Source organism: Symphalangus syndactylus, chromosome 20 (genome assembly GCF_028878055.3).
Source record: "Symphalangus syndactylus isolate Jambi chromosome 20, NHGRI_mSymSyn1-v2.1_pri, whole genome shotgun sequence".
NCBI lineage: Eukaryota > Metazoa > Chordata > Mammalia > Primates > Hylobatidae > Symphalangus > Symphalangus syndactylus.
The window spans coordinates 27,075,921-27,098,596 of NC_072442.2; the positions used below are offsets into that span (position 1 = coordinate 27,075,921).

General features: G+C 39.0%; 1 protein-coding gene across 5 annotated transcripts in view; it reads right to left on the reverse strand.

Annotated features, from left to right (window-relative positions):
- GOSR1 (golgi SNAP receptor complex member 1) overlaps nt 1–22,676 on the reverse strand; it is a 46,910-nt gene that overhangs the window by 2,791 nt on the left and 21,443 nt on the right. For 3 of the 5 annotated variants that reach the window (XM_055256318.2, XM_055256317.2, XM_055256320.2), the window contains exons 7-8: nt 10,522–10,551; nt 1,372–1,454 (exon numbers count right to left, since the gene is read on the reverse strand). In XM_055256318.2, the coding sequence (XP_055112293.1) occupies nt 1,372–1,454; nt 10,522–10,551 (113 nt within the window). The remainder of the gene's footprint in view (nt 1–1,371; nt 1,455–10,521; nt 10,552–22,676) is intronic. The other 2 variants (XM_063628735.1, XM_055256319.2) reach the window with 1 other exon arrangement.

A 22,676-nucleotide genomic window follows, 5' to 3' on the forward strand; every position in this document is an offset into this window, starting at 1 on the left:
CTCGCCTGGGCAACATGGTGAAACCCTGTCTCTACAAAATACACAAAAATTAGCCGGGAGTGGTGGCACACGTCTGTAGTCCCAGCTACTTGGAAGGCTGAGGCGGGAGGATTGCATGAACCTGAGAGGTTGGAGATTGCAGTGAGCTGAGATCGTGCCACTGTACTCCAGCCTGCATGGGTAACAGGGTGAGACTCTGTCTTTAAAAAAAAAAAAAAAAAAAAAAAAAAAAAGAGAGAGAGAGAACTTACAGGAGAGATGCTTACAGAGTAGTAAAGAGGTCACAAAGAAGAGTGGTGGTAAATTCTAATGAACAATTGAGAAAGGCTTTAGTGCTTTAAATCATTAGCTATCTGACTCACTTCTATTTCAAAGTTTCAAAAGTTTCACTAAATACAAACTCTTATATTCACTAATCAGCTTTTCTGGCTGGCAATCGAGTTCACAGTTTAGTAAAATGAGATAATGTATATAACCGCACTCTGTAAATTTTATAAAATGTGATTTTGGACATGTGGTTTTATACTTAGCGTGACAAGGCAACAACAACATTCACAGCAGACTGCAGAATAACAGCACACATCAGGATAGTCTTTTCCTTAGGCAAAGACATATCAAACTAAAAGTGACCTCAAATTTTCTAGGACCACAAGATACTCAGCTTTTGAAAATTCTAGGTCCTCCCCCTTTGGCAGCTGGGGAGGAAGGCTTTTTGCCTCGAAGGCTTGTCTTTTCGGGGGTTCGCTGAATCAAATGACTCAAGCGTGCCAGGCTCTTCTGGTTCCCTAGTGGGTTTCTGGGAAGTATTAATAATCCTAATTTAAAATGGAAAACTGAAACATTTTAAAGTAGAGGTTACAACAAACAAGTGGAAAATGTATCCCAGAATTCAGCCTGTGCATAGAGTTACAAACTCCATCAGTAGCTACAGCTCATCCATACGGGTGGCTGTCTCCTTCCTTCCCCCTCCCAAGCATCTGCCACTGACTTATCTCTAAATGGGAAAAACAAAAAAGAAAAGGCATGTAATTTATCATGTTTAGGTAAGAATAATGTATAGTGTGGAGTTCTAACACAAATTTAAAAGCTTTCTAAAATGTAGAAGAAATTGGTGAATAATTTTTAAATTCACATTTATAATTTTTTTTTTCTACATCTAGTAGTAAGAAACTTCTGAGGTGCAGTCTTTTAGGAATGGTACTAAAGAGCATAAACTTTCACAAAGTAGGAATGCACAGTATATTCATATTATGCAATTACTGATGGGCTCTACTGCTACTGATGATGGCAACCTGCCCCCCATGAAAGCACACACAGACACTTCTCCCCTCTACCCTCAAAACACACACTGCAAACATTCGAAAAGGATACTGGCCAAGGTGTTCATTTTGCTGTGAATTGACTTCAACATTCCTCTCTGTGAAGTCATATTTTCTTTTGTTGCCATAGCAATGCTGCAAGGGGAAAAAGAGATGACAAATCACCATTTAAGATTATCCTGCCTGGAACCATCACGCCCTTAAAAGTGAAAGAAAACTACAGTGAGCAGCATCGTCTTAGAAAGCACTGTGCCAGAAAATAAGGGGAAAAAAATCACTTCCGAAGCCACTTTACCACTGTGCTTTTTCCAAATGACTCCACTGTTCTCTGATATCTTTTTATACAAGGCAGTAAGCCACTTCCTGTTTGCTTCAAAATAACAAACAAAATAAGACATAAACAGACAAATCACATATACAAAAGCTTCTTAAAATTTAAAGTTTAAAAACTGTAAAAAGTTTAAAAACAGTTTAAAAAGAAGCCAGCTACTAAAATATCTTTAATCAGGAAAAACTGTTGAAAGGGAATTATAATTATAAAAACAGAAAAGAAATATAAAATATCATAAAATATGAATACGCAACCAGCCTTTAATTTATGAAGAGATTATGTTCCAAAATTCTACTTGAGAACCAACTAGGCATGCGTGCAACATTATGCTGGGTTTCCATGATGGCTGACAAAGATCACAGATTCATTAAACGTGGCTAAAACAGCTGGCTGTGGTGGCTCACGTCTGTAATCCCAGCACCAAATTTGGAAGACCAAGGTGGGAGGATCACTTGAGCCCAAATGTTCAAGACCATCCTGGGCAATGTGGCGAAATCCCATCTCTACCAAAATAAAAAATTAGCTAGACGTGTGTGCCTGTAGTCCCAGCTACTCGGGAGGCTGAGGTGAGAGGATCAATTGAGCCCAGGAGGGGGAGGCTACAGTGAGCTGTGATGGAGCCATTGCACTCTAGCCTGAATAATGGAGCGAGACCCTGTCTCAAAAAAAGAGAAAAGATTAAGAGAAAAGAAAAAGTCACTTTTTATAGAACACAATCTCTTCCATGTGACTGTCTTGATGTCCTGTTTAAAAGATCTCTGAGTTAATATCCTTTTTTGGGGGGGTTGGGGGACAGGGTCCCGCTCTGTCACCCAGGCTGGATTCCAGTGGTGTGACTGTGGCTACTGCAGCCTTGACTTCCTGGGCTCAAGCAATCCTCCCACCTCAGGCTCCTGAGTAGCTGGGACTACAGGCATGTGCCATCATGCCTGGCTAATTTTTTTTTCTAGTTTTTAAATTATTTCTAGAGATGGGGTCTCCCTATGCTGCCCAGGCTGGTCTCAAACTCCTGGGCTCAAGCCATTCTCCTACCTCCGCCTCCCAAAGTGCTGGAGTTATAGGTGTGAGCCACCAAGCTTGGCCCTAAGGTAGTATCATTTTGCTATCACTTCCACGATTATTCATTTCCCATAGTCTTATCTCTCTGGACATTAGAGCCCTAGAAGGCAGGGTCAGTATCCACTTTGATATGTAACACACAAGAGGAGTGCTTTGCATGTTGACATTATAAATAGCAACAGAAAATGAAATGCTGTCGAGCAATTTTGAAAATATCTATTTTTTTAAAAAAAATCAAGAGATTGAGATTTGGGGAAGATGATGGTGACAGTATAAATTCCTGACTTGACCTTTGGTCCATTTCCTCCACGGAGTAGCACAAGAACAAAAGCAGACACACTAGGGAGGGTCCATCTGAGGCCCCAAGCTCCCTTGAGATCTCCAGGGAAGAAAGCCAGGTGGAGGGCTATAATCTCTCAAGTGAAAAGAGAACCAGGGAACTGACAACAGGGAAGCTTAGATTTTTCTTCAAGCTTGTGGCAAAGACCTAGGGCTTCCTTGCTTCCTGAGGAACCCAGACAGTGGAAGACTATGGATCTGCATATACAGGAGTTGCAGTGAAACTGCTCCCAGGCACTGCAGCTGGGAAAGGACTGCTACATGCAGCCAGAAAGATGACAAGCAGAGAGCCGATGGTCTTGTAGCTGGTGTGATACCCAGCCCCAAAGGGGAAGAGCTGCTGGGCTTTGCCCAGTGATGGATGCATCACTGCCTGATATGCCACTGCTTAAGAGGCTCTCATAGCTGGACCTATCTGGGAGCTGAGTGAACACATTTTTGGCCAGGTAAGGTCTCACAGAGTAAACCACCATGTATCTTATTGAAGGGAAATGCTAGAGGGAGTATTCTAAACAAATGACACATGAATCAAAACTTGAATTTCAAGATTTGAGATGGCAAAAGAGAAACAAAAGTGTGTAAGGAGGTATATACAGGTTGAGCATCCCTAATCTGAAAATCTGAAATCCCCAAGACTTCTGGTCCCAAGTATTTTGGATAAGCAACATTCAATCTGTAAAAGAATATTTATTGAAGCATTTTTGGAATAGTAAAAAACAAACAGCAGCAGCAAAAAGACCAAAAAAAAAAATATCCCCCAAAACTGGAAGTAACATTTGAATGGTATAGTAGATTATGATATAACCATACTATGAAATAGTATTTGGTTGCTAAAAAGGATGAGTTAGTATTATTTCTATTAACATGAAGGGATGTTTATAACACACTGAGTGATCAAAGCAAGCTACAGGATGTGCAGAATATGAATGCTCTAATATTTTCAGAAACAAACTTCCTTGGGGATGTTTGTATGACAGTGAAAAAGTTGTGTTTCAGTAAGATACACAACTGTCACTTAACACAAGTTACTTCAGAGGTTAAGAATGGAGGGGTACTACCAGGAGATTGACTTTTCCTTTACCCATTTTACATTATTTAAGTTGTTACAATAAGAACATTTTGATAATATACAAATGTACTTTGATAATATACAAATATCTAATAAAGAAAAATGAAAAGAACATTAGAAAAATCCCACCTGAGTGATTAAGAAATGTTAATAACATCTGAAGCTACACACACACACACACACACACACACACACAAAATTAACATGGACATGCTAGGATTTAGATCACTTTCAACTGAAATCACAGGCAGTGATTACATAGTATTTGGTTATTTAAAAAAATGAGTTAGGGCTAGGAGCGGTGGCTCACGTCTGTAATCCCAGCACTTTGGGAAGCTGAGGCAGGTGGATCACTTGAGACCAAGGAGTTCAAGACCAGCCTTGCCAACATGATGAAACCTCTTCTCTACTAAAAATACAAAAATTAGCCAGGCGTGGTGGTGAGCGCCTGTACCCCGCTACTGGGAGGCTGAGGGTGAAGAATCACTTGAAGCCCAGGAGACAGAGGTTGCAGTGAGCCGAGATCGCGCCACTGCACTCCAGCTTGGGTGACAACACAAGACGCGGTCTCAAACAAAACAAAACCAACAGTTAGTAGTATTTCTATCAACTTGAAGGGATGTTTATAACATATTGAGTGATTAATGCAAACCACAGAATGTATAGAATATGAATCCTCTAATAATTACAGAAACAAACATCTTTGGGGATGTTTGTATGACAGTGAAAAAGGTTATCAGAAAGATACACAACTGTCAGTTAACATAAGTTGCTTCAGGGGTTAAGAATGGAGGGGTACTACCAGGACATTGACTTTTTCTTTTTCTTTTTTTTTTTTTGAGACGGACTCTTGCTCTGTCACCCAGGCTGGAGTGCAGTGGTGCAATCTCGGTTCACTGCAACCTCTGCCTCCCGGGTTCACACCATTCTCCTGCCTCAGCCTCCTGAGTAGCTGGGACTACAGGTGCCCGCCACCACACCCAGCTAATTTTTTGTATTTAGTAGAGACGGGGTTTCACCATGTTAGCCAGGATGGTCTTGATCTCCTGACCTCGTGATCCGCCCACCTCAGCCTCCCAAAGTGCTGGGATTACAGGCATGAGCCACCGCACCCAGCCGACTTCTTCTTTATCCATTTTAGTATTATTTAAGTTGTTACAATAAGAACACTGTACTTTTATAATATACAAGTGTCTGATAAAAGAAAAATGGAAAGAACATTAGAAAAATTCCACTTGATTAAGAAATGTTAAATAACATTTGAAGCTACACACACAATTAACATGGACATACTAGGATTTGGATCACTTTCAACTGAAATCACAGGCTGTATCTCTGCAAATTTAGAAAATGAAAAGGTCCTAGAGAATATTACAGTTCTTCCAGGGTCCTGATTTCCTATGTGTTCTAATGCTGACAATCCCATCTTCCCAATACTTTTAGGCCTATTCTAGAAAAATATCTGTTCATGTGGAAGTATTATGGTCTGGTCTTTTGAAATGACATTTCAGAATAAAGAAATGTAACTGGGTAAAACCAAAACAAACAAAAAAACACATTAGCAGCTCCAAATCCACCACTGTGATGCACCTCAATAAAATTATGAGTCAAGCAATGATTTTAAAAAGTTTTCCACAGATCTCGGGAACGCTCAAGAATGGAAGGATCAGTCTCTCTGAGGGCAGAACTGTGGAGTAGGGTTAAAAATGGAGATTTGTAGAAATTTGCACAAGGAGTTGCCATACCCCAAAATTGCCTTTCCTAACGCATGCAGCTAGGTGGCTGCCCCTAGTCCAGTAGAAGACCTAGCTCAGGAGAAGAGATATAGAGGTCTGGCAACTTGAAATCCCCAGTGAAACGGCCAGGTCCACCTGATCATGCACGGTGAGGCCTAACATTCAACAAGTGTCACCACCCTATGCTCACAGGATGAGCTTCCCAACACACATTCTTTTCACAACATGGAGAAACGCCCTGTCTACAGAAAAATACCAAAAAAAAAAAAACTTAGCTGGGCATGGTGGTGTGTGCCAGTAGTACCAGCTATTCAGAATGCTGAGGTGCGAGGATTGCTTGAGCCCAGAAGGTCAAGGTTGCAGTGAGCCATGATCATGTCACTGCACTCCAGCCTGAGTAACAGCAATGAGTGATTGGAAGCTCATCCTCTTTTGGAGTCACACTCTTAAATATGAAGTAACAGCCAATAATCACTACATGTGTGAGGAGGTAACATGGAAGGCAGAGTTCAAATAAACCACCAGCAAACAGAAAAGTGAGGCTGAGCAAACAGGGGCAATAAAGGAAGCTCAAGAAACTCTAAAATAAAATTACATTTAATGTTTTCAGAGAGACGAAAGATTATTACATCCACAAAACATACACATAAATGTGTGTATCTGTCTCTCAGGAAAGAGCTCATGTAAATTAAATGAAGAGCTGATATAAAAATGTAATAGAAGAACTGGAAGGAGAAATTCAGTAAATCTCCCAGAATGTTAAACAAAAAGATCAACAGAAACAGAGAAAAGGTAAGAAAGGATCAATTCAGAAGGCCCAACACATAACCTTTTTAATATTTTTTTGAATGAAACAACAGAGAAAGAAGAGGGAAGAAAATGATAAAGAACGTAAGACAATTTCCAAGAACTGAAGATGAGTTTCCAGATTCTAAGAGTTCACTCAATGCCCAGAGCATTGGACTGGAAAAGACGCATGCCACTGTGTCCAGCCTGGACTTTAGAAGCAATACTGGAAACAACGCCTTTAAAAATTTCAAAATTATTTCCAACTCAGAATTCTATCTTGGTTAAATTAAATAATGAATCCAGAATATCAGCAGAATAAAGACTTTTTGGATGTGGGCAGTCCAAAACAATTTACCTCCTGTTCTTTCTCAGGAAGTTACTAAGGACATGGTTCAGCATAATAAGGGAATAAAGTAAGAAAGTGGAAGGCACTAATCCCAAGAAGTAGGTAATCGAATAGAGGAAATTATTTTAGGATAATGGAGGAAGGACATCTAGGACCAGAACAATGTTGGAGGTGTAGAGAATCACCAGTCAAAATTACAGCAGAAGGTGGGAGCAATGTCAACCACGCAATACACTGAATTTTTGATCCCCAAATGAAAGGAACACAAGAAGAGCTTAACAAACAACTTCTTTTGCATCATTTAGTTCTTATTCATAATTTTTCAGTTTGAGAGATTATGACAAAATATGATACATTGAAAATGTGGTTGTTTTGTAAAAAAGTTCACAAGGTATTACATGTAGATACTATGGTCTTGTATAAAGTAACAGCTTTCAAACCTATACTGGCCCATATATCAATCTTTGAATGACATATTATTATTTTTTTGAGACAGGGCCTCACTGTGCCATGCAGGTGGGGCTGCAGTAGCACCATCATGGAAGCCTTGACCTCATGGGTGCAAGTGCTCCTCCTGCCTCAGCCTCCCAAGTGGTTGGCTTACAGATGTGCACCACCATACCTGGCTTTTTAGAAACAATTTTGTAAAGATGGGGTCTCACTATATTGCTCCAGCTGACTCCAGTTTCTGGCCTCAAACAGTCCTCCCACCTCAGCCTCCCAAAGTGTTAGGATTATAGGCATGAGCCACAATGCTGGGCCTGCTTCTGTTTTTTAAACTGGAACTATCACCATTTCCTGTAGACTTTGACTCACAAGTGGACAGAGGTTAAAAAATAATTTCTGCAAAGCACTTTGTATTCCTTGGGGAATAGATATCATCATCATACATTATGTTAACTTGTTGAAGATGCATGATTTCCAGTACCACAAAGTATATCTAGACATACTTTCTCATTTCATGACTTAGAGTCAAGCAGAATGAAATCTAGGCTGTTATTTCAAGGGTCAAATACTTAGAAGCAAAATATAAGCTCTAAATAATATATAATGCTTTTAAAATGATAAATCATTGATATGCTTACAGGAACTTCCACTTTCTTACCTGTTACCTGTTCTGTGAACTGAACTCAGTCACGCTTTTTTCAACAACAGATAATGCAAGTCATATATTTAAAGGTTAGAAATGGATTTATAAATATTAAAAATGCTAATTCTTTTCAATATGTTGATGTTTGACATCTATATTCAGTTGCTCACATAGTTTTAAAATGTATCTCTAAAAGGAAAAGGTAAATTTTTCCATATGGAATATGCAAAAATATTATTTGACACAAATTTTATATTCTTCATCAGAAATCATAACTAGCTTTATACTCAGTGAAACTTTTCTGGTAATGCCTATCATATTTTGAAACAAGGGAAAATACTGAAATAAAAGACCTAATAACATGTTTTTTAACTAGCAAAATAATAGTAACAATAGTAACAATTCAATGGTTCTCAATTGTTCCTTTTAATTTCTTTTTTGTCCTATGAGGTACCCCAAGTTTTTATACTCATATTACCAGCCCTTAAATAGGCCAGTTCTGAAGTGAAAGCTTAATTAAGGCAGGCTGGCCCTAGAAGAGCAGGCAGAAAGAAAGGGAAATAAAGGAAAAAAGAAAAAGGATGATTGGGAAACTTTAAGTAAAGAATTCCTGACAAAATGTGATCAGATCTCATGTGCTGATGAAAAGGAAAAAGTTACAAGGAAGAAACTTCAGTCAACATTAGGCAATTCTGTGAAAACTTTCTTCAGGTGGAAGGCTCAGCACATACAATTTAAAAAAAAATTCAAGACACAATCATGGCTTATTGTTATAAAAGATTATAATGTATTAAAGATGATTAATGATGGAAAATATTCTAATCCATTGAATAAAGAATCCATGAAGCCATACAAAAGAAACAGATATTTAGGAAATGAACACGGAAATATTTAGGAGTAAAGAGCATCAATGTATGTTAAACTTTGTAGAAGCTGGGTAAAGGGTATATAGGACTTCTTTTCACTACTGAAATTTTTCTGAAATCTGAAATGATATCAAAATAAAAAGCTAAAAAAGAAAGGATTGGTATTAATAATATAGCTACCATTTACAGATTACCTAGTATTAGATCAGGCATTTTCCTCACATTATCCTTAACAGTCTTACAGATAAGTATTATCATCAATACTGTATTTTTAAACAGATAAGAAAATGAAAGTTCCAAGAAGTTAAAGTAAATTGTCTAAAGAACAGAGATCTAAGATCTAATAAACAGCACAGGCAGGTTCCAAACCAAATCAGACCCGAAACCTTGTATTCTTTCTACAATGTGGTAAATATAGCAGTGGTTTCAATAGAGCTCTGTTTCTAGAGGTAGACTAAGACTGAAGGCTCTGAATCCTTAATACTATTTACTAGTCATGTGACCACAGGCAAATTACTTAATTCCTTTTTTGTTTTGGCGATAGTTCCTAATGATTTGTGTCTATCTAATGGGTTATTGAGAAAATCAAATAAAATAATGCATGCAAAGTACTTTTAGCACAAGCCCAATATCCATGGTAAGAATACAAATGTGGCTGGGCGCAGTGGCTCACACCTGTAATCTCTGCACTTTGGGAGGCCGAGGTGGGCAGATCACCTGAGGTCAGGAGTTCGGGACCAGACTGGCCAACATGATGAAACCCTGTCACTGCTAAAATTACAAAAAATTAGCCGGGCGTGGTGGCACGCACCTGAAATCCCAGCTACTCAGGAGCCTGAGGCAGGAGAATCACTTGAACCCAGGAGGCGGAGGTTGCAGTGAGCCGAGATGGCACCACTGCACTCCAGCCTGGGCAACAAGAGTGAAACTCCATCTAAAAAAAAAAAAAAAAAAAAAATACAAATGTTTGTTATTGTCATGTACTTTGATTTACCTTTCCTGAAAACCAATGCTTTACACACTGGTGAATTCTAGAGCACAGAGACCTAGTTAATGTACTTTTTTACTGTCATAAAATAGATATTTTCAAATTCGTCAAACCTAGAAAGCTAAGCAGTTCAAAACAACAAATAAATGTCCCTTAACTTAAGCAAGAAACTAGTTCAATGTTATTACAGATACTATGAACTATTACTGCGGTAGATTTTCTGCAGGTGCTATAACAGCAAAGTCTATATGAATGGGATAAAGTTATTTATCAAATTATGCTTTAAATCGCTTTCCTTTAAAAAGTGAGAATAAAAAGACTGAGATCGAAAATATTAAGTATAAATTAATTGGAAAAATTAACCTAAGTAAAACAGCTTAATTAAAGTAACTATGGAAATGTTACTTTGGGTGTCGAACGTCTCTTGTAAGGGAATGACATAGTAAAAATCTCATCTTTAAGGAGGATAAACGAACTTTGGTCTGTTCATTAAAATGTTTTTTCTTTAATTCTGAAACAGCTGTAACACTGTTCATTAAATTTATGTGCAAACAAAAACCAACAAAGCAAAGCAAAAACTTATTCCTACCTTATTGTCTCTTCTATCAGACGATCTGAGCTGCAAATAAAAAGAAAAATTCAAATTCTGAATTTACTAAATGCACATTTAAAACCTGTATTAATTTTTCTACATCTATAGATAAACTTTTTAGTCATTTAGTATACAGAATGTCTAGCTTTTTGAAAGCATCTGGAGAAAATTCTGGACTCTAATTTTTTTCTTTTTTAAGACAGTCTCGCTCTGTCACCTGGGCTGGAGTGCAGTAGTGTAATCTCAACTCACTGCAACCTCCGCCTCCTGGGTTCAAGCTATTCTCCTGCCTCGGCTTCCCAAATAGCTGGGATTACAGGCACCCGCCACCATGCCTGACTAATTTTTGTATTTTTCGTAGAGATGGGGTTTCGCCATGTTGGCCAGGGTGGTCTCGAACTCCTGACCTCAGGTAATCTGCCCACCTTGGCCTCCCAAAGTGCTGAGATTACAGATGTGAGCCACTGTGGCTGGCCTGGACTTTGAAATAAATTTAATTTCATTCGCGTACAATATATATAATTTCCATCTTATGACCAGGCATGGTGGCTCACGCTGGTAATCCCAGCACTTTGGGAGGCCAATGCAGGCAGATCACTTGAGGCCAGGAGTTCAAGACCAGCCTGGCCAACATGGCGAAATGCTGTCTCTACCAAAAATACAAAAATTAGCTGGGTATGCTAATGTGTGCCTGTAGTCCCAGCTACTTGGTAGGCTGAGGCACAAGAACTGCTTGAACCCAGGAGGCGTAGGCTGCAGTGAGCCAAAATCATCGTGCCACTGCACTCCAGCCTGGGCCATAGAGCAAGACTCTGTCTCAAAAAAACTGCAAACAAATAATTTCTATCTTACTTTTGTTAGCTTAAATCTATTTTTTCCACAGAGATACCTGATAATTAGAGTCGGAACAGTTTTAATGACAGCATAAAGAAATGAACTTTCTCTTTAAACAGCTCAAAGTTGTCAATATCATCTATTCAGAACTTAAGAATTAGAACCAACTTGTTGAGATAGGATACGCAAATGTAATTCTGGTATCTGTAAGTAGTAAATATTTACATCTTAATGTTTATTTCTTTTTTGGGAAACAAGTTTTTTCTTTTTTAACTAAAATTTCAGCTTACTATAGAATTCAAGAATCTTAGGATACCAAATACACCTTTCATCTGTAAATTCTCTGCCTTTATGCAGCACACATTGGAAAGAAACAAAGAAACAAAGCCATTTTAGGGAGAAATGAATAGGTAAAGTTTGGAAAAGGGCCAGCTTTACAGCAGAAGTAGGAAAACAAATTCCAGACAACTGTATCCACTTGGCATAAAGTATACAGTAGGCACTCAAATAAATATTTGCATGTATTTTTCCAACTACTTATTTCCAAAAGAATTTCTAAGTTCATGCTACAAAGTCAAGGTTTCATTATAAAGTAGTGGACTAGGTAATCTAAGTTATTGCATATACTAGGGAACAAATGAGCTTTAAAAAGTCATAAATACTGGCCGGGTGCCGTGGCTTACGCCTGTAATCCCAGCACTTTGGGAGGCCGAGGCAGGTGGATAATGAGGTCAGGAGTTCTTGACCAGCCTGGCCAATACAGTGAAACCCTGTCTCTACTAAAAAATACAAAATTTAGCTGGGCACGGTGGCTCACACCTGTAATCCCAGCACTTTGGGAGGCCGAGGCAGATGGATCATGAGGTCAGGAGTTCTTGACCAGCCTGCCCAACACAGTGAAACCCCGTCTCTACTAAAAAATACAAAAATTAGCTGGGCATGGTGGCGGGTGCCTGTAATCCCAGCTACTCAGGAGGCTGAGGCAGGAGAATCGCTTGAACCCGGGAGGTGGGGGTTGCAGTGAGCCGAGATCGCGCCACTGCACTCCAGCCTGGGTGACAAGCTAGACTCCATCTCAGGAAAAGAAAAAAAAAAGTCATAAATATCATATATAAATCCTGTTATTAAAAATTTCAGGCCGGGCGCGGTGGCTCACGCTTGTAATCCCAGCACTTTGGGAGGCCGAGGTGGGCGGATCACGAGGTCAGGAGATCGAGACCACGGTGAAACCCCGTCTCTACTAAAAATACAAAAAATTAGCCGGGCGTGGTGGCGGGCGCCTGTAGTCCCAGCTACTCGGAGAGGCTGAGGCAGGAGAATGGCGTGAACCCGGGAGGCGGAGCTTGCAGTGAGCCGAGATCGCGCCACTGCACTCCAGCCTGGGCGATAGAGCGAGACTCCGTCTCAAAAAAAAAAAAAAAAATTTCAAAAATTATAAAGATGGTAGTGAAAGACAGACTATGTGGCTATTTAAATGCTGAATCTACCACTTATTAGTTATTTGACACAAGGCAAGTTTCTCCATGCCCCAGTTTTCTCATCTGTAAACTGGCAAGGATAATAAAACCTACTTGTTCAAATAAAGGGGTTTGTATAGATAGTGACTGGATCAGTACCTGGCACATAGTTAAGTGTCAAGTATTTTTTGCTGTTAGTTTCTCAATAACTACACATTGTAAATCTAAACATAAAATTGATATAAATTTCCAGATAAACTCACTATTCTGATGAAATCTATGATTATCAACTATGCACTTACTCTTCTAACAAACATGTATAGAAGCACCCCTGGAGGGTACTGGGTCAGAAAGTGGCTACAAAGATATGGCACTAACCTGCCAAGATCTTACAATGGAGATAGACAAGACACATGTCAAAAGGCATCTGGTGAAGTGGCCACAAGGTCACAAAAAAGGGGGTTAACTTGGGTTAATACCTCCTTCTTCAATATAATGGTTTGGCTGACTGTCTTCATCAGGGCCACTTAGCACATTAAAGAGCATAAACATAAGATATTCCAAAATCTAGGAAGTATAATATGAACATAAAGAATTATATTGCCCAAATCAACAAACTAGTTTTGTGCCAACAGCCTTAATGAAGATAAATGAAATAAACTACTAAATAAAGTAAAAAAGAGCAAACAATCTATTAATTTACTAATTTTGTTAAGAATAATGATAGCTAATACTCACAGAGAGCTTACTGTGAGCCACGACCTATCCTAAATGTCTTACTAAACAAGTAAGTTAAAACATAACTTCATCCTCCCAACAAATCCATGAGATTGATTCTAAAATTCTCTTCACTTAGGAAAAACTGGGGCCTTGAGAGATTTCTCTGTACCATATGATGCTGTTTGGTAGCATTTAGCCCCCAGTAGAGCTTCTTTCAAAATTGGAGTCAATCCTCTCAGACCCCTCTGCTGCTTTATCAACTAAGTTTATACACTCTTCTGAATCCTTTGTTGTCATTTCAACAACGTTTACAGTGTCTTTACCAGTAGAATCCATCTCAAGAAACCATTTCTTTTGCTTATCTGTTAAAATCAACTCCTCATCTGTTCACGTTTTATCATAAGATTGCTGCACAATTCGGTCACATCTTCAGGCTCTGCTTTCTAACCTTTTTTTTTTTTTGAGACAGACTCTTGCTCTGTCACCCTGGCTGGAGTGCAATGGCATAATCTTGGCTTACTGCAGCCTTCGCGTCCTGGGTTCAAGTGATTCTCCTGCCTCAACCTCCTGAGTAGCGGGGATTACAAGTGCGCACCACCACGCCCAGCTAATTTTTGTATTTTTAGTAGAGTTGGGGTTTCACTATGTTGGCCGGGCTGGTCTCAAACTCCTGACCTCAGGTGATCTGCTCCCCTTGGCCTTCCAAAGCGCTGGGATTACAGGATTACAGGCATGAGCCACTGCACCCAGCTCAGGCTCCACTTCTAATTCTAGTTCTCTTTCTAGTTCTGCCACATCTGCAGTTATTTTCTCCACTGAAGACTTTAACCCCTCAAAGTCATTCATGATGATTGAAATCAATTTCTTCCAAATTCCTGTTAATGTTGATATTTTGACCTCCTCATGAATGTTCTTAATGGCATCTAGGATGGCGACTCCTTTCCAGAAGGCTTTCAATTTACTTTGCACAGATCCATCAGAAGAGTAACTATCAGGCCGGGCACGGTGGCTCACTCCTGTAATCCCAGCACTTTGGGAGGCCGAGGCAGGCAGATCACAAGGTCAGGAGATCGAGACCATCCTGGCTAACACGGCAAAACTCCGTCTCTACTAATAATACAAAAAATTAGCTGGGCGAGGTGGCGGGCGCCTGTAGTCCCAGCTACTCGGGAGGCTGAGGCAGGAGAATGGCGTGAAAGCCTGTGGGGTGGAGCCTGCAGTGAGCCGAGATTGTGCCACTGCACTCCAACCTGGGCGACAGCGAGACTCCGTCTCAAAAAAAAAAAAAAAAAAAAAGAAGAAGAACTATCTATGGCAGCTTTAGCCTTACAAAATGTATTTCTTAAATAATAAGACTTAAAAGTCAAAATCACTCCTTGAACCACAGGCTTCAGAATGAATGCTGTGTCAGCTGGCATGAAAACAGCATTCCTCTCCTTGTACATCTCCATCAGAGGTGCATTGTCAAAGAGCAGTCATATTTTGAAATAATTCTTTTTTTTCTGAGCAGTAGGTCTCCAAAGTCGGCTTAAAATATTCAGCAAACCATGCGGTAAACAGATGTGCTGTCTTCCAGGCTTTGTTATTCAATTTAGAGAGCACAGGCAGGGTAGATTGAGCATAATTGTTAAGGGCTCTAGAATTTCTGGAATGGTAAATACACAATGGCTTCAATTTAAAGTCACCAGCTGTATTAGCACCGAAGAAGACAGTCAGCTGTCCTTTGAAGCTTTGAAGCCAGGCACTGACTTCTCGTCTCTAGGAGGAAAGTCCTAAACGGCACCTTCTTCCAACAAAAGGCTGTTTATTCTACACTAAACATCTGTTGCTTAGTGGAGCCACCTTTATCAATGATCTTAGCTAGACCTTCTGGGTAACTTGCTGTGGCTTCTACATCAGCACTTCCTGCTTCAACTTTGCACTTCTATATTATAGAGATGGCTTCTTTCCTTAAACCCCATGAACTTCAAACTTTTGTTAATGTTTTGTTAAACGTCTGTTAACTTCAAACCTTTCTTCAGCAAGTTCCTCACCTCTCTCAACCTTCATAAAGCTGAAGAGAGCCTTGCTCTGGATTAGGCTTAGGCTAAGGGAATGTTGTGGGTGGTTCGATCTTCTAACCAGACCATTAAAACTTTCTCCATATCAGCAATAGGGCTGTTTTGCTTTCTTATCATTTACGTATTCACTGGAGTGGTGCTTTTAATCTCCTTCAAGAACTTTTCCTTTGCTTTCACAACTTGGCTAACGGGCACAAGAGGCCTAGGTTTCAGCTTAGACTGGCTTTTGGTATGCTTTCTTCACTAAAGGTAATGGTTTCTGCCTTTTGATTGAAAGAGTTGTGCAACTCTTCCTTTCACTTGAATATTTACAAGCCACTGCAAAGTTATTAATTAGCCTAATTTCAATACTGTTCTGTGTCAGGTAATAGAGAGGGGCCTGAGGAGAAGGAGTGAGTTGGGAATGGATGGTGGATGACACAGTCAGAACACACACAACTGGCCAGGCATGGTGGCTCACGCCTGTAATCCCAGCACTTTGGGAGGCCGAGGTGGGAGGATTACTTGAGTCCCCAGGCGTTTGAGACTAGCTTGGCCAATATAGTGAGACCTAGTCTATACAAACAATTTTAAGATTATCTCAGTACAGTGGTGTGCACCTGTAGTCCCATCTACTCAAGAGGCTGAGGAGGAAGGATCGCTTGAGCACACAAGGTGGAGGTTGCAGTGGGCTGAGATCATGCCACTGCACTCCAGCCTGGGAGCAACTAAGAAAGACCCTATCTCAAAACAAAACAAAAAAAACCCCACACATACACAACATTTATCAAGTTCACCCTCTTCTATCAGTGAGGTTGTAAGCAATTACAAGAGTAACATCAAAGATCACTGATCGCTATAACAGATATGATAATAATGAAAACATCTAAAATACTGTTACCGAAATGTAACACAGGGACACGAAGTGAGCATATGCTGTTAGAAAAACGGCACCGCAAGACTTGCTCGACACAGGCTGCCACCAACCTTCAGTTTGTAAAAAATAATATCTGCAAAGTGCAATAGAGCAAAACCCAAAATTTGGTAGGCCCATACATGAGATTTCTTTGTATTATTATTATTATTTTTTCTTTGTAGAGATGGGGTCTCACTGTCACCCAGGCTGGAGTGCAATGGCACCATCACAGCTCACTACATCTTTGAACTCTGGGCTTCAACAGTCCTCCTGCCTCAGCCTCCCAAGTAACTGGAATCACAGGCATAAGCCACCACACCTGGCCTCTCTGTATTATTTCTTAAAACTGCATGCAAATCTATAATTAACTCAAAACAAAAAGTTAAACATTTATAAAGTGACCAATGTACCAAATGACAATAACAAAAACCCAATTCCAATTTAGATTGGCTACGAAGCTACATACCTTAAGTAGTATACAACTGTGAAGCAGCATTTAAAAAAACAGATAATCAGTCTGTGGAAATACATTTCTAACTAAATAAACTCAATGTATCAGCCTAGAAAGAAATATAAAATTACAAAGCCAAGCATTTCACATAAATCGTCAGAAAGCCAGCCAGGTACACTTTATCATTTCCACTATCTGCTTTCTGTAATTCTCTTGTATCTGTTCTCAACCATAAAGGTCAGAACTAAACTAGCTAATACACTAGCCTAACTATTATACTTTAGTTGGAAAATAAACTCATTATAATTTGTATTCAATGTTCCTGAGGAACTGGAGTTGAAATGGACGCTAAGGAACAACTTTCTGTGTCATTACATATAAAGAAAATTCTTTGAAGTTGTTTGTGGCACACAGATAGAATCCTTGTTCTATGTAATGAGACCCAATTTTAGTACTCATTACGTAATGAGTACATATGTCTCAGGTATACTTTCCGAAAATGACATTTTGACCAATTTAAATCACATTTTACATGTAATGAAACCATTTTCTATTTACATGAATCAAATAAAGTCTCATGAAGCAAATATTTACGCCCCCACTTATTTCCCACTTTTTGCACAAAATTGGATTTTCATAGGTTTTCTTAAAAGGATAAATGGTCACTGAAATTGGGCATTTTATATATTTGAGATTGACAACTATCCTCAAATTACAGTAATTTTATAGCAATACTGGAACTACAAGTCAAAGAAAAGAGTGTTTGCTGGATTCACTTGAAAATGAAACCAACTGGCCAGGTGCGGTGGCTCACGCCTGTAATCCCAGCACTTTGGGAGGTTGAGGCAGGTGGATCACCTGAGGTCAGGAGTTCGAGACCAGCCTGGCCAACATGGTGAAACCTCGTCCCTACTAAAAATACAAAAATTAGCCAGGCGTGGTGGCGGGCGCCTGTAATCCCAGCTATTCAGGAGGCCACGGCAGGAGAATTCCTTGAACCTGGGAGGCGGAAGTTGCAGTGAGCCGAGATCATGCCATTGCACTCCAGCATGGGCGACAGAGCACGACCCCGACTCAAAAAAAAAAAAAAAAGTTAAATGAAACTAACCTAAAGAAAACGAAAATTATAATCCCAAATATGCTACCCTATAGAAGAAGGGGTTTTTCTTCCCTTTAAGTCCCCTTACACATCAGTCATCTTTCTTTTATTAAGTCCTAAAATATCCCGTAAAGCATATTTCAAAATATACATGAGTACGCAGGAGAAATGCTCACAGAAGGGATCTTTAACTTACAGGAAGACGATGCTGACACTAGCTTAACCATGCATTTAGCACACCACGGTTACAGTGAATCATACAGGAATTCCACACAGATTCCCTACCCACTGTCATCCTTAGCTTATATGGTGGCATCAACAGAGAAAAGCCAGTGATTCCTAAACACATCCTGGACAGTGTGGACACAACAACAGAGTGACTCCATGCAGATGGCATCATCTGGTTAAAATTAAATTTAAACTTATTTTCCTTTGGGTTATAAAATATATAATCAAATGGAATTATCCTTCTTAAGCAAGTACTTGATAATAGCACAGAGATGTTCTATAAAGTCATCTAGGGCCTGTAATTAAGAAACAAACTTCCATTTGTCTCAAGACCAATTTAAACTAGCTGAAAACAATAAGCTACATTTCATCACCAGTTATCGTGCTGAGGAATCACTAAAGCCATATTTAAATAATTATCTTTTTAAAAAATAACTTATTTCCCCCAACACACACACTACAAAAGGCACACATTTCAAGAGCAAACATGTGATTTCAAGCATGTATCTTAAAAGCAATTTAAACCAACAAAATGTAAGAACTTGGCAAAATCACTTAGATAGTATCTTCCTCTTTTAAAATGGTAGGAAAGTAATAAGCAAATAAGTAAGCAACTAAATGAGAAAGCAAATAAGCAAGTACATAATAAATAATAATGAATAATAAATAAAAATTTAAAAATCAATCCCTTTGCAAGCTGCAATAATTGACGAAGTTGTCACTAACCAATCAGACCATTTACATCAAGCATTGTGGTGAGAGTCTTTCACTTAGAGTTAACCAGAGAGATCCTTAAGATCTATGTCTTACTTATTTCTACATTTCTTATTTAATCTCTTCAATTATGTTAACTGAACACAATTAAGCTGCAGTAGTATGCACATATACTGTTTTAGTGCAAAGAGCTTTTTATTTTACAGAGAACATTTGGAAAATACAGGAAAACAAAGATGAAAGTGGAAACCAGCTGTAACCTCTCCTCCATTAACACTGATATGGTGGCATAATTCCTTTCAGTCTGGGTAGATGAAGGAGTATCTTTATTTGCTTTGTTCGTGGGTTGTTTAGCACAAACATTTTCATAATCACAGCAAGTTACCGGGAGACAGAAAGTGAAGCACCTGACAGATTCCTGCTCAGTTCAAGGAGAAAATAAAAAAATAAAAGCTGAGTCATTAGCAGTGAGATCCTAGAAAATCACTTTCTCTTTTTTAAAAAATGAATAGAATTATTGCTAGAACAATTTTAGACATATAGAAATATTCAGTAGAAAGTACACACTATACACCCATTCTCCTCCACCTGTGATTACCTCTTGCTTTAGTGTGGCACATGTGTTACAACTGATCACCCAGTACTGATACATTACTAACTAAACACCATGCTTTAGAGTTGACTCTTTGCATTGCATGGTGGTGGGGGTTTTGTCATGGTGCCATCCTTGCAGTATCATACAGAAGAGTTTTACTGCCCTAAGTATCCTGTGCTTCACCTATTCATTTTTCCTCCATTTCCCATCCTCAACCCCTGAGAATTGCTGATCTTTTTACTGTCTCTATAGTTTTGCTTTGTCCAAAATGTCATATAGTTAAAATTATACAGTATGTAGCCTTCACAGACTGGCTGTTTTTATGCATTTAAAGTTCCCCCATGTCTTTTCCAGGCTTAAAGGCTTATTTCTTTGTATGACTGAATAATACTCCACTGCTTGCATGGACCACCATTTGTTTATCCATTCACTTATTCAAGAACATCTTGACTGCTTCCAACTTTTGGCAATTATGAATAAAGCTAATATAAAACATTCATGTACAGGTTTTTGTGTAAATGTTAAGTTTTCAACTCATTTAGGTAAATCACTAGGAGCATGACTGCTAGAATGTATGGTAAAACCATATTTAGCTTTTTAAGAAAACTGCCAGGCTGGGCATGGTGGCTCATGCCTATAATCCCAGAACTTTGAGAGGCCGAGGTGGGTGGATTACAAGGTCAGGAGTTCAAGACCAGACTGGCCAAGACGGTGAAACCCTGTCTCTACTAAAAATACAAAAATTAGCCAGGTGTAGTGGCATGCGCCTGTAATCCCAGCTATTTGGGAGGCTGAGGCAGAGAACTGCTTAAACCTGGGAGGCGGAGGATGCAGTGAGCTGAAATTGTGCCAGTGCACTCCAGCCTGGGCGACACAGCGAGACTGTGTCTCGAAAAAAAAAAAAAAAGAAAGAAAAAGAAAACAAAAATGCGAAACTGTCTTCCAATGTCGCTGTACCATTTTGCATTCACACCAGCAATGAGTGAGAGTTCCTGTTACTCCACTTCCTTCAGTGTTCCTTTCAATGTTGTCAGTGTTTTGGATTTTAGCCATTCTAACAGTTGTGCAGTGGTATCTTACTGTTGTTTTACTTTGCAGTACCCTAATGATACTTAATTATATTAAGTATCTTTTCATATGCTTAATTTATTCTCTGTATATCTTCTTTGGTTAAGATGGCTGTTCAGATCTTTTTTCCACTTTAAAATTGTTGAATTTTAAGAGTTCTTTGTATATTTTTATACAAGACCTTGTTCCTGGATTGGAAGATTTATGGTTAAGATGGCAATTCTCTCCAAATGGATCTCTAGATTCAATATAATCTTATTTGAAATTTCAGCAGGCTTTTAAACAATCTGATACTAAAATTTATATGGAGGTGCAAATGACCCAGAGGAGTCAAAATAACTTTGAAGATACATAATAAAGTTAGAAGACTTACATACTACCTCATTTCAAAACTTATTATAAAGCTACAGTAATCAGAGTACAACTAGCCTAAGGATGGATCTATAGGTCAATGGAACAGAACAAAGTTCAGAAATAAACTAGCAAATGTCCAATTACTTCTCTACAAACATGTCAACATCTTTGAACAGATTAAACAGAGGAAAAGAGAGTCTTTTCAACAAATGGTACTGAAACAATGGAATATACATGTGTTTAAAAAAAAAAAATGAATCCTGACCCTTAACTTACACCATACACAAAAGTGAAGCCAAAGTGGATTATAAACCTAATGTTAAAGCTAAAACTGTATGATGCTGGCTGCAGGTTTAAAAACAAACAAACAAAAAAGCTAAAAGTAAAACTCCTGAAAGAAAACAAAAGAAAAAAATTTGTAACCTTAGGACAGCCAAGATTTCTTAAATAGGCCCAAAATACATGAATCAGAAAGAAAAAACCGATCAATCAGACTTCATCAAAATTAAAAACCTCGGCTCTTTTGAAAGTCACCAGATGAAAAGGAAGTCACAGGCTCAGAGAAAATACTTGCAAAACCTTTATCTGACAAAGGACTTACGTCCAGAGTACACAAAGAACCCTTATAACACAATAGAAAAAGGCCCACAACAAAAGGCAAAAAGACTTGAACAGACCCCCTTACTAAAGAAGATATACCAATGTCACAATAACCTGTGAGTTGTGAATAATAAAAAAGAAGATACGTGAATGGCTAATAAGCACCTGAAGAAGGCTTAACATCACCATTCCTTAGAGAAATACAAATCAAAACCACAATAAAAACCCTTACACTTCTACTAAAATGGCTACAATAGAAAGGCGTGTTGGCAAGGACTTAAAGCAATTTGAACTCTCACATACGACTGACAGGAATGCAAAAATGGTATAACCACTTTGGAAAAGTTTAACACTTTCTTATAAATTGGAACACACACTTACCACACAACTCAACAATACAACTCCTAGTATTTACTCAAGAGGAATGAGAACGGCTGGGCACAGTGGCTCATGCCTTGTAATCCCAGCACTTTGGGAGGCTGAAGCAGGCGGATCACAAGGTCAGGAGATCAAGACCATCCTGGCTAACACAGTGAAATCCCATCTCTACTAAAAATACAAAAAATTAGCTGGGCGTGGTGGTGGGCGCCTGTAGTCCCAGCTACTTGGGAGGCTGAGGCAGGAGAATGGCGTGAACCCAGGAGGTGGAGGTTGCAGTGAGCCAAGATTGCACCACCGCACTCCAGCCTGGGCAACAGAGTGAGACTCCGTCTCAAAAAAAAAAAAAAAAAAAAAGAGGAATGAGACCATGTGACCACACAAAGTTTTGTTTATGAATGTTCATAATAATTTTGTTTGTAATAGCCAAAAACTGAAAATAACCCACATGTGCAACAATGGTTGAATGGATAAAGAAATTGTGGTATATCATACAATGGAAGTTATTCCGCTATTGAAAGAAATCAATTACTGACATTTAAGAAAAAGACTGAGTCTTAGAAACACTATGCTACGTGAAAAAAGTGCAGACTGTTTGAATTCATTTGTATAAAATTCTGGAAAAGGTAAAACTAATCTATAGTGATAGAAAGCCAGTAAGCAGCTGCCCAGGACTGGGGGATGGGGACTGACTACAAA